The 14,891-nt window shown below is 46.2% G+C and overlaps 1 protein-coding gene across 11 annotated transcripts in view; it reads right to left on the bottom strand.

The window, feature by feature from the left end:
- SLC41A3 (solute carrier family 41 member 3) overlaps nucleotides 1–14,891 on the bottom strand; it is a 146,001-nt gene that overhangs the window by 2,434 nt on the left and 128,676 nt on the right. For 9 of the 11 annotated variants that reach the window (XM_080605937.1, XM_080605940.1, XM_080605946.1 and 6 more), the window contains 8 exons: nucleotides 11,181–11,288; nucleotides 10,282–10,353; nucleotides 9,330–9,474; nucleotides 7,091–7,237; nucleotides 4,354–4,498; nucleotides 3,597–3,676; nucleotides 1,704–1,838; nucleotides 745–893 (listed from right to left, as the gene is read on the bottom strand). In XM_080605937.1, coding sequence (XP_080462063.1) covers nucleotides 745–893; nucleotides 1,704–1,838; nucleotides 3,597–3,676; nucleotides 4,354–4,498; nucleotides 7,091–7,237; nucleotides 9,330–9,474; nucleotides 10,282–10,353; nucleotides 11,181–11,288 — 981 coding nt within the window. The other 2 variants (XR_013955509.1, XM_080605945.1) reach the window with 2 other exon arrangements.

Here is a 14,891-nt window from a genome sequence, read left to right as displayed (position 1 = left end):
CCCTACAACCTAATGAATTACTGATTTAAAAGGGCAAGTGAAGTCAGAGCCTCTGTGAGTCTGTGACAGATGCATGCATTTCTGAGTGAGACGACAAAGTTTACAGGGCAGTGAAAACACTGAAAGGGAACAGGCAGAACAAATTGATTGAACTGCCCGTTGCTGACCCCAAACCTTTACTTTCAGCGACAAGCTTCCCAGGCCTGGGTTTTCCCTTCGCTCTTGACTCATACGGCCCCATCCAGAGGGATCATGATATATGAAATTGGTTTCCAAAATGAGTGGGGAAACTTGCTGGCTGGGGTTCATAGTCTTTCACTTGCTCCTTACTAGGATGACCAGTAGGAATAATTGTGGCTTAGAAACTCAAGGAGCAAATATGGTAAAAAAAAAAAAAAAAAAAAAAAAAAAAAAAAGGTGCCACCTACAGTGAGAGGTACCTATGCTACGTGTGTCTGCCTACTGCAGCTCTGTGGATGACAGTAATTTGTTCCTCATCTCATTCTAATCCCTCCCTCGTCCTTAGTGGCAGTTGTGCTTCTGTGGGAAACTGCACGGTGGCAATTAGGGTGAAATATTACTGGGTGAGTAGAAAATCGAGCTTGCTTGGTAGGAAGGACGCCTGAAATGAACAGAAATGGGGGCCACTGCTGGGAGCTTTAGCATGACTCCTGTCTAGCTTGGAGACTGTTTTGGTTTTGTGGTATCCAAGAAGTTCCTTTTGGAAGAAAAGCTGGGGTTTACCTGCAGCAAAGCAGCGGTCAGATAAAACATCACAAAGGTGAAGGACAGAGATGTGTGGCCTCCTTGCAGCAGGTGGATGGTGTAGAGGAACACGAGGTGCCCTGGGATAACCAGGAGGAACAGGACTCGGGCTGACTTGGAATTCACCTCTGCAGAGGACAGACAAAGACAGTGATCACAGCGACTGCAGACAGTGGGGAAAGAACAGAAGATGGTTGTGTATTTTAATGCTGGTACGTAGAGTTGGGTCTGTCCCCTCCCACCAAACACATTGCTAATGCCTTTTCTAGATCATGCAGCAATCTGGAGCATCTGCAGTATGAGCCCAGCAGCTTTGTCTGGCACTGAAAACTGTGCCAAAGACGTGCTCCATGCTGATCCTCTCACTCTACATCTTCTAAACACTCCTTCTCAGCAGCTCTCTGCCTCCCACTGCTTCTGCTCTGTCTTGCTGCAACCCACTTTCCCAGCTTTTAGTCTGCTCCAGCAGTAACTCGCATTCTAGCAGGGAAAATCGAGTGAGCCTGCAGTCTAAAAAGACAACAGACCCAAACTGAGTTTTAATGATGTTTAGGTTTATCCACTGCTGAAGGTGGAGGAGTTACCAATTTTCAGTAAGGTAACACTATTCAGCCCACTGTCCACAGGCGATGGCTCTAGGCTGGCCACGGTTAAAATCACCTTCTATCAGATAAAATCTCAGATTCCTTTTCAGTTACTTTCTTTAGCGTTCCCTGAAAACCAGTTTCTTTACATGTTAGTGAGCAAAGACACACAAGCTTTTTTTCAAACTGCCTACTGCAAAGATGTTGCTCGCCTGTCTGAGGATCTTCCCCACCAGGGAGAAAGGGAGTTCTGCCTTTGAAACCCACCTAGTCCTTCGCGCCAACCAGGCTTGATAAAGGAGCTATCTGTGATGACGGGCCTTGAGACATGGACACCTAGAGTTCAAGGTCTACCTGATGAGAAGAATGTGGTGCATGGGTTGGGCCAATTCTGCCTCATCTTGTACGGCAAAACTCCAGGCATGCTCCAGAAATGCAGGAATGTGGAAATACGGCTGGCCTGGATGGCGACCAGATTCCCTCCAACACCTATGAGGACAAAAGATGGTAAACCAGTACACCACCTTCGCTGCAGCAGGAAATACCAGCCTCAAACCTAGCCCAAGACAGGTCAATCTGCATTCACTTACAAGCTCTCTAGGAGCAGCGGTGAGAAAATCTGATCCCACATGTCATGGTGAAGCTGTGCTATTCACCTGGCAGGAACAACTCTTAAAAAATCAGGATGGCTCCAGTGATGGTCTCCTTCTCATTGCTTTTTTGGAAACGTTCTCCCTGGCTTCCCAGCATCAGCAGTAAATGCCACGTGCCTCTGAAGGTGATGTAATTGCACCTGGTTTGGTGCAGTCTGTGAGCAATACCTGGGGAAAGCAGTGCAGGCAATGGCAGCTGCTGCTCTTGGCCACTGCTTGGATTTACTCAGTCAGAGAACAAGACAACAAACATCATGGAGAGTGATTATGTGTCTGTCTGAAGGCATCTGACACACTTGTTAAAGAAGGAACCCTACGAGAATGAATCAGAGCCCAAATATGTTAGGCAATTAAAAGGATATTAATTCCTTCCAGACTGATTAATTCTAGCAAATATGAAAAAGCTGCTATATTTTCCAGCAGAAAATAGAGGGCTGATGATCTGTGGAGCAAACTTCCACCATCCTGAGTGTGTGCAGGGTAGAAATGACACAGAAAAGGTAACATTGAGCTGGATTGCACAGGCTTCTCATGTTTTCCCTGCCTTAAAGAAGGAAATAATCCATCATTAAATGTGAGATTTGCCAGAGTGGAACCAAAACGAAAACACCCTGACAGAGCAGCACATCCAACACGGAAGCTTTCTGAAACACATACTGCTAACTTGTTGCACGATTCTCGTGCACATGCAACGTAGTTACCTGCACAAAGTCACAGAGCTCTGCCAAACAGTCACCCACCCCCAGAGACTGATGTCTGGGTCAGCCATTGTTCACCTAAACGGCTGTTGACATATGGACTTTCCTAATCGGGAACTTTGGCTAACCATGCTGGAAAGAGTTTGTCACCAAGGCGGCTGTCTTTATGCAGATCCAGCAAGGTGACAGCTGGATGACACCCTCTGACATTTCAAGATGACACCATGCTTTGACAGTGGCATGAGGCCAAGCCTTCCCTAGGAACATGGGTTTCCCTTGGAATGGGCCTGGTCTGCAAGGAACATTAGAAGAGCAGAAAAACGACCCAGTAGATTCTCAGTGATCCCCAGCAGTTTATATTGATACATTCGTGTGTGTATAACAGAGTATTGTGAGGCTTCTTACAAATATAAATATACACACAAAAGATGTTTTTATGTGTATATATATAATCTATACACATAATCTTGTATACATATATATGTGTACATAATATATTAGTCTTTATCATCAATCTGTTTAGGGGATGATTGCACAGCTCAAATTAGTGAGTGAAGAGAGACAGAAAATGGATTTATTGTGACATCCTTAGTAGGTCTGATGTTATGAAAGTGAAGGTGTCAGCATAGCTATCACAGATAATCATCAGATATTGTTAACCTTTCCAACAACTCTGTAAGTATGTTTCAGCCCTGCCTGCTATTTTGCACCAGAGATGCTTCAAAATACCAGTAAGTAGAGATGTAATGGGGACCAGTGGCTGCACTTCCACTGGTGATGGCAGCAGGGACTTGAAAAGAGACTCCTGCATAGGGACAACAGTGGACAGCATAACCCTTGAGAAGACAGAGGAGGAATAAATAAAAGCATGCACATAACCTCCCTGGCCAACCTACCATTAATCACAGGTGTGAAAACAGCCATGCCTTCAAACTTCGGGTCAGTTACAGTTTTGTCCAAGATGAGTCCACCAATGCTGTAAAAAAAAAAAAAAAGGACAGGCAAAGAGGGTGAATCAATCTCTTCCCCAGGACAACTCCTATGCTGTGAAAACAGCACACTGAGATAGATTATTGCTTCTTCCCCATTGCAAGTGCTGGACTGTTCCCTATAGCAGACGTTTACTCCTTTTACATCTGTTTTCACTGACAGCCTTGCATTTTTTGTTAATAGCATAAGAAGATCAGCAAGGACCCCCTGTGAGCAAAACGAATACTAGTCAGGGAAGCTTTACCATCCTTGCCAAAAGTTTTGCTAAACCTCTATACTGGTTTTAGCAGTTTTCAAAACTCTGTCTCAGCTGGGTCTGAATGATGGAGCACAGAGGGGAACGAACTACCTGGCCCTACATTCACTAGAGTCGTTTACAGCTGGATAAAAATGAGGCTGAAGTCTGACTATTTGCGACGGTTATCATCTCCCTTTTTGGTTTCCTGGCTCGCACCCATGTGGTACGTGAATGTATGAGTGGGACTTAAAACAATGACTTGCTTTTTCCAGTCATTTGTGAGCTCCCTATCTGCTTTTCATAGCCTGTTGAGATACCCTTCCGCTTTCCCTTCCAGATTCCCTTTCTGTGGCTTTCTAAATAAGCACAGGGTCTCCTTGTAACACGCAAACGTGTGGGCTAGAGGGGGTTGTTCCTTGGTTTACCTGCTGATGCTCATTGCAACAATGACCGGCTGCCATCCAGACTTCAGAACTTCAGCAAGGGAAGGACTTTGCTTGGCGATAGCAACCCAGAGTGGGATCATGACAATGAAGACAGCACAGATCAGAGGAGAAAGGTATTTCATATCTGGCAAGGAAAAGAAATCTTGAATTAAATGCCCCTGGCTTCCTGGGCTGCCAAAATTATATTGCATAAAGTCTGGAAGAAAGGCAGCAGGGATCTGGCTCAGACTGAGATACGTTAACAGAAAAATCGTATGAACCAAGATATTCCCCACATGACCACCTCACTCCACCACAGAAATTCATAATTAACCTCTGAAACTCACTGCTAGAGGATGCTATTTGAAAATCAGCAGGACTCAAAGCAAGTAATATTTGAAGATGTGCAAGTCTCCAACTTTGTCTCCAACTAAGCAAGACAAAAGTTACAAACTTTCCAGCTTCAGGGTACAAATAAAACAGCAGGGCAAGAGGGGGAACTCTCCTATGTGCAAGCTGCATCAGATTTACGACAGACACCTCATGCCTTCATCTAAAACAAGACGTGATAGGTACTTTTTGTGATAAGCTAGCAGGCTCAGTGAGCAGCTGGCCTGCTCTACAGGGACAAATGCTCTCTTGCATGTATTAGCCAGTTACGATCCAGGGTTTCCTTCATGCTAGCTAACGTGTTTCCATTAGGTGCTTTTTCCGTTCAGTAGGGGCATAACCTTGAAGTGACCTTTAGAAGCAAAGGTTTTAAAAAATAAGTGTATGTGCAAAACTAAAAGAAAACAAACATGACTCAGAACCATGAGAAACACCTTCAAGCGATGGGGATGATGCCAACCCTTCTGATATAAAAACACTTCTTCGACAAAGCTCTCCATCTGGTCTCTGTGCTGGGGCCATTGCCAGTGGTTTGTAACACAGGCTTTGCAGGTAATCTGGGAGACTGCAGGCTCGAAGTGCACATTTTTCAAAATGACACTGTCAGGGCCTCAGGCTACCTGGATGAGATAGCATTGATTTGATGATATCTTCCCAGAATCAAGGGCTCTTACACAAAGGGATGCATTCTTTACATGTGGCTTTATTCAGCACTGAAATGCAACCACTTCTGGGGTGTAAATAGTCGCTGTTTTGTCAGGGCACTTACCCACCTTTAGGACAGACGGGTTGTATGACAGACTTAGCTGCTGTACTGGATTTCCTACCCCCACCCTCGTTGTTTTGGGCGATTAGTTCCTTCTTGAACGATGCATACACACAGCACTGGTGTCTATCAAAGCTTACGAAGCCTACAGAAAGACTCCTGCTGGAATGAACGGACCTAGGTCTCTGCATACCAACTCTGCAACACCATGAACAGCCCCTAAGCAAGCTGCAACCCATTGATACAGTTCATATCTTCATTACGGACTGGGGAGGTCAAAGGTTGATTTTAAAAAATCAGAAATCTTCACTGGCGAAAGGGTGTATTCTCTGTAAAGAGAAGGTACTGTACCAGAAGGCACATGGTACCCCAAACTTACAGACCCACTGGTATTTTTGAAGGATACATTTTGGTAGGATCCAAAAGTCACATCATCTTCTATCCCTTACTACAACACTGGGGAGAGAAATGGATTTATTTAACCGCCATCAATGGTGCCTTCCTTTTACCTGACTCACTTTCTGCTCTCAATAATCAGGTGTCTGTGCGGTGAGTATTATCCATATCAGGAGGCTGAAACTATTTAAACTACTCTGAAAGCATCACAGATGCTTCTCTAGTCACAACCACAGAGGCTATCATGTTGTTCTGCCATGTGTTCCCTGGGAGATGTTATCAGAGGCACAGCAACTGAAAGGCAAATGAACTGTACAGAGGCAGGTGTCATGGCGTCATGGAAAAAGCCTAATAAAAAAATGCACCTCTGAAGCCCAAGGAGAACTGCATGGAAGCAATTGATGGGCCTCTCCCTGCAATGTGTGCTCCCTCACTTTCTGGCACATGGAATGAGTTATGCAAACTGGGAACAGCTGCTCTCACTGCTGCTCACAGTCTGAAGCAACAGTTTAGGTTTCAAATGGTATTGAGCTTTCTGGATCTCTTTATTTTCCTGTTCCTATTCTAGGTTACGCTAATGGTAAATAGATGAGCACTTTACAAGCAACAGTCAAACATATACCACCAAGTTGCAACATGTTTTGTGCTTTTCAATGTCAACAGGTGCCCAAGTCTTTGCCAACCAGCAGCACAGCTAACCTCATAGCCACAACGCCTACTCAGAGCCCCGTGAGCATTAAACAATGCAGCACTATCTCCCTAACTCCAAGAATACAGTATCATCTTGTTCATCCACGACTCTCCACATGAGAAGACATGAGAATACTTTACAAATGCCAAAACCCTGAAATAGCTTTGTGAGGAGGGGCCTGCTATGAACCATGCACAGAAAGTAGTTATGCTGCACTAATGACAGATGCAGGAACAGTGTCACATACATCAACCTTCTTATCTAAAGCTATGTGATACACGTTGGTCATTTCTTTTAGACATACTAGTTGTGTTTCTTAGGTTCTGCCTTCCAGTTTGCTGCTAAAAGACTGCCTGGAAAAAGCATTTGCAGTCATTTTCCCACCTCATGAACAGCCTCCACTCTGAAGCATCCCAGAAATGTGCAAGTGCCCTGCAATAATTTAACAAGGATTCATCTCTTGCTGAGCTGCAAATTCCTGCTAAACACCTTACCTATGTATTTGAAGAGGGTACTGCTGATTCCTGCCAGCAGGGAAAGGGTTATCAAGTCTCCAAGGCTTGCTGCTATGGGTGTGGCGATGTTGTCTGGATTGATCCCAACTTTCCTTGCTCCAATGATCACGCCAATCATCACCAGACCTAGAGAAGACACAGAGCAGGCATCAGAGGAAGCATCTTGCTGCGTTTCACCCTGGAGCTGCTATTTTGGTTCCCAGAGGGACGCAGGGTCTGGGGAAAGCAAGCAGCAGATCACCCATAGCGGAATCACACCGCTGAATACTGGACATCCCCAGGAATTTGTCCTCTTGCTTTCACCAGTCTGAAGGGCATGCCTCTGCCCTTATGAACTTCACCAAAGGCCCAGAGGCACACAAGCAGATTCCAGGGATCAAAGGAGATACCAGCAGGCAGCCCAAATGTAGAAGCTCCCCTCCTGAGCAGCCTAATCTTTGCTGCCTTGAAGCAGAACCAGGCACGAAGCACACTCATAGATAAGCACACAGCAGGCATGCGGCAGCCTCCTGGTGCCATCTCCTACTCTGGATTCTGCAGCACAAAGATATTTTCCATATTAGACCATAATTTCTGAGAGTTTGAACCACCAAGGAGCAGCAAGCTTACTCACAGCAAGCAAAAGCCTGAATTAGCTTTTCAGCTCAGCCATCAGACAGACCCCTCGCAGCCCAGAGTCTTTGGGCTGCTTTAATTTGCACATGGTGAGGGATGGTGCAGGGAGCAGCTCCAGAGCCATGGGGTTTTTATGGAAGTGGCTCACACCACCCGCCTACCCCCACGCTCTGAGCTGCACCTGGAAAATTCAGCAGCTTTTCAAGAGTGTCAGAAAGGAGAGAAGTTTGTCTTGCCCAAGTAGGTTAATTAGCACAGATCCCAAGCCCTGATGAACACGTGAGAATCCTCAGCCACCAGACCTCTCACAGGTCTGTGGAAGGGTCCCCTGGCATAAACTCCATCTGGCCAACCTTCGCTGCTGTGTGACTGGCCAGGGCAGCCTTGGGACAGGACATATGACATCTCTTCAAAATCGTCCTGTACGTGACAGCCAAAGGAAGCCTGGGAAAGGATTTGCTCCTGCTCACAACCTCTGTGTCTGTTTGCACAGGCCCACAGAAGTTGAGCATGCACAGGAGCATAAGCTCTCCCCTAAAAAATGCCACTTTCCTCAATACAACGTGCCTTATACAAAAGCACATCCTCACATTGTAGCATTCTCCACCAAAGCCCTCCCAGACACCCACACTCCCCTCCCCACAGAACAGCTCCCGCTGCCTCCCTCCCTGGCCATAAAAATACCAGTTTCCCATCGTGCACACCCACACACAGGCCGGCTGTGGCCATGCCCAGGGAAGAAACTACTGCTAGCTGAAAGCCTGCAATGGCGCAGCAGCAAAGCCTCTCTGTATCACACTGAGCAGAGAGATTGAAGGGAAGAGTTTAATGAAAGCTGGGCTGCTGTTTTTCTCTTTTAACAACTGCCTCATGTAATGTTCTTCATCAAAGGCATCTACGATCACCCTTTGACTCCAGCTTCAGGATATGCACTTGCTCCGACTTGCTCCTTTCACTTAGAAAACTTGTTATACCCAACTCTGCCAGCTCCCTCTATTCAGGGTATCATGCTGCCCTCACATGGCAGACCTACAAAATGTTCCTCCTCAGTTGTCACAGAGCAGCTCCTGCCCGTCCACCCCATCGTGTTTGCCCTGCAAACAGGAAGAGCCAGGGCTCAGAGCGGGTAAGGCACAGAGACAGCCCCAATCCTCTGGTGTCCATCTTGAGCACGGCCTGGAGTTGTCTGCTAGCAAACAGACTCTCAATACCCTGCTTTGTGCAAGGCATCAGCTAATCCTCCCCTACGAAAGGGACAGTGTGGATGGCTAATACGTCACCCAAGCTGAATGGAGAAAGTGTGTGTGTGCATATACATCCACCCATGATACGTGGCATTTTTTGTGGAAGTCAGGTAACACGGGACATTCTGATTGCTGCTGTTGATGCCAAGAGCCCAGCAAACAGCAGATCCTGGGAGAAGAGAAGCAAGGACAGGGAGCAGAAGGAGGGAAGCAGTGGACATGGGACTAATGCTCCCTCCACCCCTCATCCCCATGCCAAACGAAAAGGATTTCAGCTGGGCCTCCCTGGCAGAAGGGACAGGTTTTTTCTGCACCTGAGTACTGCGCATTTAATCTGAGGAGGAACTAAAACAACTCACCAAGAGAAAGTGCAGCTATGAAGGCTGTGGTCACGCTGCTGGCACACAGCACAGCAGCCTGGCTCAGCTCCACAGAGCCCTTGGAGATGGCTCCCAGGATCACAGCAGCAACGGCAGCCAGAAGTCCCACCACGGTGGCCTGGACCTAGGGGCCAAAAGACAGCTGGTGAGCAATCAGCCACATCTGCTCCCAGGCAGTCCTGGCTCCACGTGACTGCAGCATTTCTGCACAGCTAGGAGGGCAAAAAGCAAACCCTTGCAGAGATGCTGATTGCTTGTGTATTTAAGCAGCATCCCTGTCAGGCTCTGCTACACTAAAAAAAAAAAAATCCTGACAAAGTTTGGAGAAAAACTCTGGAGGCCTGCAAAGGGCAGATAACACTTTAGCAAAGGACACTGAGTCCATCAGTGAAGGAATAGCCCCGGTCAACACAAAAATGGGCTTCCCATCAACACAGCACTCCTACCAAGCTGAAAGCTGTGGAAGGAGATAAGGGAAAGCACACAGACACATGTTGCAAGCCCTTTAGCCTTGCCATGTGCAACCTTCTAGGCTAGTTGCTGGATTTTAACAAGCAGAAAGAGCTTGTTTCTCCCATCTCTCCCCTCCTGCCCCAGGCTGATTCCCAAACTCTGCCTGTAAATGACAGGCTTTAGCTGGGGGCTGTTGTGAAACAGGGACTGTGCTGCAGCTCCCCCTGCAAAAGGAGTTTCTTTCATTATTTCAGTTTGTCCACAAAGGCAACGTATGTCTAGATCTGTTTTGCTGATGAACTACAAGCTCCAGACCTACACAGAGCTTTATTGGAGGTCAAGGCTTTGCTTGGCTCTGTTGAGAATATCTGCCCCGAATCAATAGCTCTGGATCCAGAACTGCTGGGAACAGATGCCGTCAGACTACAGAATAACAAGAGAAAAGGACTTTTTACCTCTCCCAGCTGGAGTGACTCACCTGGATAAGGGCTAAATTACAGGTGGCCATTTTCCATTGCTTCTGAGCATCATCCATCTGTCCAGTGTTAGCCTAGGAATCAAAAGAGACACCCTGAAAACCTGTCCCCGTGGCAAAGGTGGCTGCCGAAGGCAATTTCATCTGGCCCCTGTGGGAAAGGGGCTGCTAAAAGCCAGAGAAACAAGGACAAGTCAGCATCTCCCAGCCTTCCCTGCACTCCCCTCCTGAGACATCTCTAATGTGCTCCCAACCAGCACCCCAGGGGCATCAGAAGCTCACAAGGAAGTGCAGAGGCATTGTAGGGAACCCACCTTAAAACCGAGTGAGCACATCCACCAAATCTCACACAGACCACATGTTGGACAAATTAAACTGTTTTTCCTCTTTCTGGCCCCCTAAATTGCTCTGTTAAGCTCTAATTTCTCCCAAACAGCTGAAAGCAAACAGAACTGTTTAGGGAGATAGGAAACCTTGCTGAGAGATCACATCCAGAGAAACAAAAGCTAATGCAGGTCCCAAGAAGCCTCAGGCTACTCCCCCCAAGATGGAATTGCTGGGAAGCCCTGGTTCTCTCAAGGGTCAATAGCCGCAGAAAAGCAATCCAGTCCCAAAGCTGACAGCTCTGGATCCCCAGCTCTGTCTCCTTCATGTGTCACCAGGCCCTAGATAGGAGCAACTGGCCTCACAGGGATTAATTCACATTCAAAGAGCAGACAGAAATTCTCTGTTCCATTTATAAAATGAGGGCAAACACATTATTTTAACACTCACACACCGCTAATTTCTACTTAGCAGAAACTGGCTTGTCTCATACACAGAGTGGTTACATAAAAGCAGAATCTCTTGATGCCTCCTGCTAACTCCTTCCCTCCCACTACCACCGCCTTGTTAACACTCACAGCAGTAGAGAGCCTGGATGCCAGCGTCATCTCGAGATTACCCTTCAGGCCAACCAAGGCAGGAACCAGGATAAAAACTTCTGTAATCGTCTGAAACACGGCCCAGTGCTAGAAGGGAGAAAACAAAATAACTCAATTTGTGATGCTGACCACTGCAATGCTGTTGCTTCAGAGCGGAGCAGGTTCCCAACTCGGCCCCAGGTATTATAGAAAAACAGGTATATAGAAAAACAGGTATTTTCTAGGCACATGTGTGCAGATCCTGCCCGAGGCTGGTTGCACTTTGCGAGTGAAGTAAGCAATTTTTAGCTTGCAGGATACTTTCTGATCTCATGTACAACAAAGCACTATCCTAACAGTGTAGAAACCTTCCTGAAGGCAGCAGCAGGTTTTGGAAAGTCACAACTTAAAATGTACCTTTTAGCATTAGCCAACACCATCAGAAATTATTAACGTTCACAAGCCAAATGAAATGCAGCACGCCCTCCGTCCTCTATACTGACACTAGACACAGGAACTCCCGTTGCTATCCAGACTCATGAGAACAAACACAAAGATCTGGAAATGATCTAACAACAAAAAGTCACGTCTGTCTTTCTTTACCAAATCTCAAACTAAGCATCTAAGACTGGTGGTGGGACTGAAAGACTTTTTTGTATGTCTTCTCTGCAGGCAGTTCCTAAATCTTCCTGTTACCAAGCACACTCCCAGCACAGCTGGAAAAAGGATTTTGAATTAAGATATCCCATAAGCCTGAACTGCTGGGCCAGAATCTTCATTATCATTGCTCCTCTGAAGCTGAACTATACAAAGTTCTTGAATCAGCTGCAACGCTGGAGATGATCTGAAACCTTAAACTCTGTTGATTAACACACATCTTCTCTAGTGTATCTACCACGCGGTGCCTTTCAATATAATTCATTTACCCCCTGTGCGTACAAGGATGTTGCAAAGTCACGCTGTAGCCAGAGAGGCTCACATCAGAATGAAACTGCAGAACAGAGCAGCTCACTGTGAAGTAAAATCAGCCAACCTAACATCTAAGAGCAGAATACAAGAAAAAATAGCAGCTGCAGTGACTGAAGATCCATCTAATTTATTCTTACCTCTATCACTGGTCAAATTCAGATGTATAAAATAAGCACCTATAAACACGACAAGCATACAGGATAATTCTCCAGTATATTTTCCAGCCTACAATTATCTGCCACAGGGTCCTAAGCTGGAGGGGCTCCTGTGCACTTAGCGCTGCTGGAAGGATTTCTCTTTCATGTACTCGTGCAATCTACCCCCTCCAGCCCATGTGCCATCCTGGGGCAAAAATTTCCACAGCTTAGCTACACATCACGTGAACTTTCATTAATTCTGAACTTGTCACTGGTGAGTTTCACATGACGGTCCTGAATTCTTGTGCAAGAGGACAAATATGAACAGACCTCTGCCTACCTTCTCCACATCCCTTGGGATTTTGTAAACCTGAATATCCGGGAGGTGAGACAGACTCAAGAGATGTCAACACATTCACCATCCAGCCTGTTGGGAAACATACACAGGGTGTAACGGCTCGGTGTTTTGCTCTGGCTGTGCCCTGAGAAGCTGTGGGAAGTCGGTGGTGTGGCTGTCTGCTGGGAAGACTTAACAGCTTCCTTCTGAGTCAATATGAATGATAGAGGGGGTGAGCCAGCCCCGAACACGTGGTGCAAGACACCCCTCAGGAGTGCAGATAATAGGCAAAACGTTATTATCAATATGAGGAGGCTTATTTCCTGGCACTGCTGATCTGGAACCTGGCACATTTCAAAATGTTAAAAGTTATCTACTGTGACTAAATAACAGACAACACGAGAAGAGTCACCTTATTTGGTACACTGCAATTTTGTTTGGATTTGTTAACATGGAACTTAAATACCTGAGAAAAGGGGCGGACATCTCTTAAAGACTCAAATTGCCCTCTCTCCTACCTCTTTAATTAAGAATAAAAAAAGATCCAAACCCATCTTTGACACCTTCAAAAGAAAGAGGAGAAAAAATAGCTCTTAGCCGCAATGTAAAAAAGCTCAACCATTTAAAATACACAAATGTGCAGGCATTCATATGTAAGACCTTGCACATTTTGCACATAAAAAGACATAACTATGAAGAAAGAGACAAACTCAACTGTCTATATTTTACATGTAGGTCACCTTTGGCAGATAGGACTTTGTTGTATCAATGTATGCTTCAATCCTTGTGTTAATGATGGATTTTACAGGTCTCAAGCCATCACAACGGAAGGTTTAGCATGTGAGGTATGATTTTTTTGGGACGCTGGCTTATATATAATTCCACTGAAAAGCTTTGAACAACTAATAAAAAAATCACACAGCTGTACTAATAAAAACAAAGCTGATTTAATTGCTTCCATTTGAGTCTCATTAGTGACTCACCAAGAGCCTGAGGACAGATTCACACTAATTTATACCACAGCAGTCAGGATTCCATTGTGTTAGAGATTGCAGAAATGCAGAATAAATGGACGGTCCCCGTGCCACTGCTACGCAGGACTGCCAGGAGAAGGAGCAGGTGGGTGTGGCGGGTTAGGGCTGTTCAGGCAAGGAGCTGCCAGAACAAGGACAGCTGGATGGAGCCAAGCAGGCATCTCTGTCCTCTGAGGGGAAAACTGGCCTAGATCAAATCCACACAAGGAAACCGAGGGAGAAAGTAACTTTTTCCCACTTCACGCACCCATAATGGAGTTAGAGCCATAACTCGCAAAGCACGGCACTGAAGAATTTGGACACCCTATGATCCACTGCAGCTGACCCACCTGATCCTATGATCCCCATGGCAGTTGGATCTGCTCATGGGATCCCAGAGGGGAAAAGAGGCTGTGATGTACTGAGACTGACTCTCCAGCTCCAGGCTAACCCCACCATCCCACACTGTGCTGTCCTCATAATCCCAGCCACGTCCTCTGTTACCCCTCCATCCTCCCACAGCAGCAGCTAAGAAACCTCACAGGTTTTCCATTGCCCCGAACAAGTCAACAGAAAGATCAAAAGATCCTGGACTGTAAAACCCAAGCCAATTCAAAATCCCTTTCAATGTTAATCATCCCATGGGCTTCTATCAACAAAGGATAGAAATATCTTATGTCTGTGACTTCTGTTTGGACTGTGTCACGTTGCAGTGGTGTGGAAGGGGAGAATGAAAGGGAAGCTCTCCTTCTGAACTCTCTGGTTTGAAATCTGATCATCCAGCTTCAACCTGATTCTTCACCTTACTGTAAAACAGTGGACCAGACACTGACGGGGTCCCACAGGGTTTGTGCCTCCCCAGCAATGCCAGCCAGCCTGGAATCCAGACCGACCAGCCGGCCAGGGCTCACTGGAGTGGAGGCTGAAGTGGGATCGTTCAGCAAGAAAAGACCCTTGCAGTGATCTTGGTCCTTCACAGAGGCTGCATCCATCATCTGTGCTCCTAAGAAGAGAAAAAGGCAAATGGCTATTGCTTTGGGCATCCTTTTACAGTGTGAGAGACCCAAGTTTGAGTTTGATGTCAACTGGGCTGGACACAGATCTCTCTTGATTTGATGGATCAGAAATTGCTGAAGTCCTGTAAAGTTTGATGGACACAAATAAGCACTGTCCACTTGGCTCTACAGTTTATAACAATATCAGCTCTGCAAATTATAGAAACAGTTGGACTCCCAGCAGAGCCACTGTATTTCTA

The sequence above is a fragment of the Anser brachyrhynchus genome (genome assembly GCF_964034855.1).
Source record: "Anser brachyrhynchus genome assembly, chromosome: 10".
Lineage (NCBI taxonomy): Eukaryota > Metazoa > Chordata > Aves > Anseriformes > Anatidae > Anser > Anser brachyrhynchus.
Note: the sequence above shows the minus strand (reverse complement) of the source record. Positions and strands in the feature narration are given on the sequence as shown.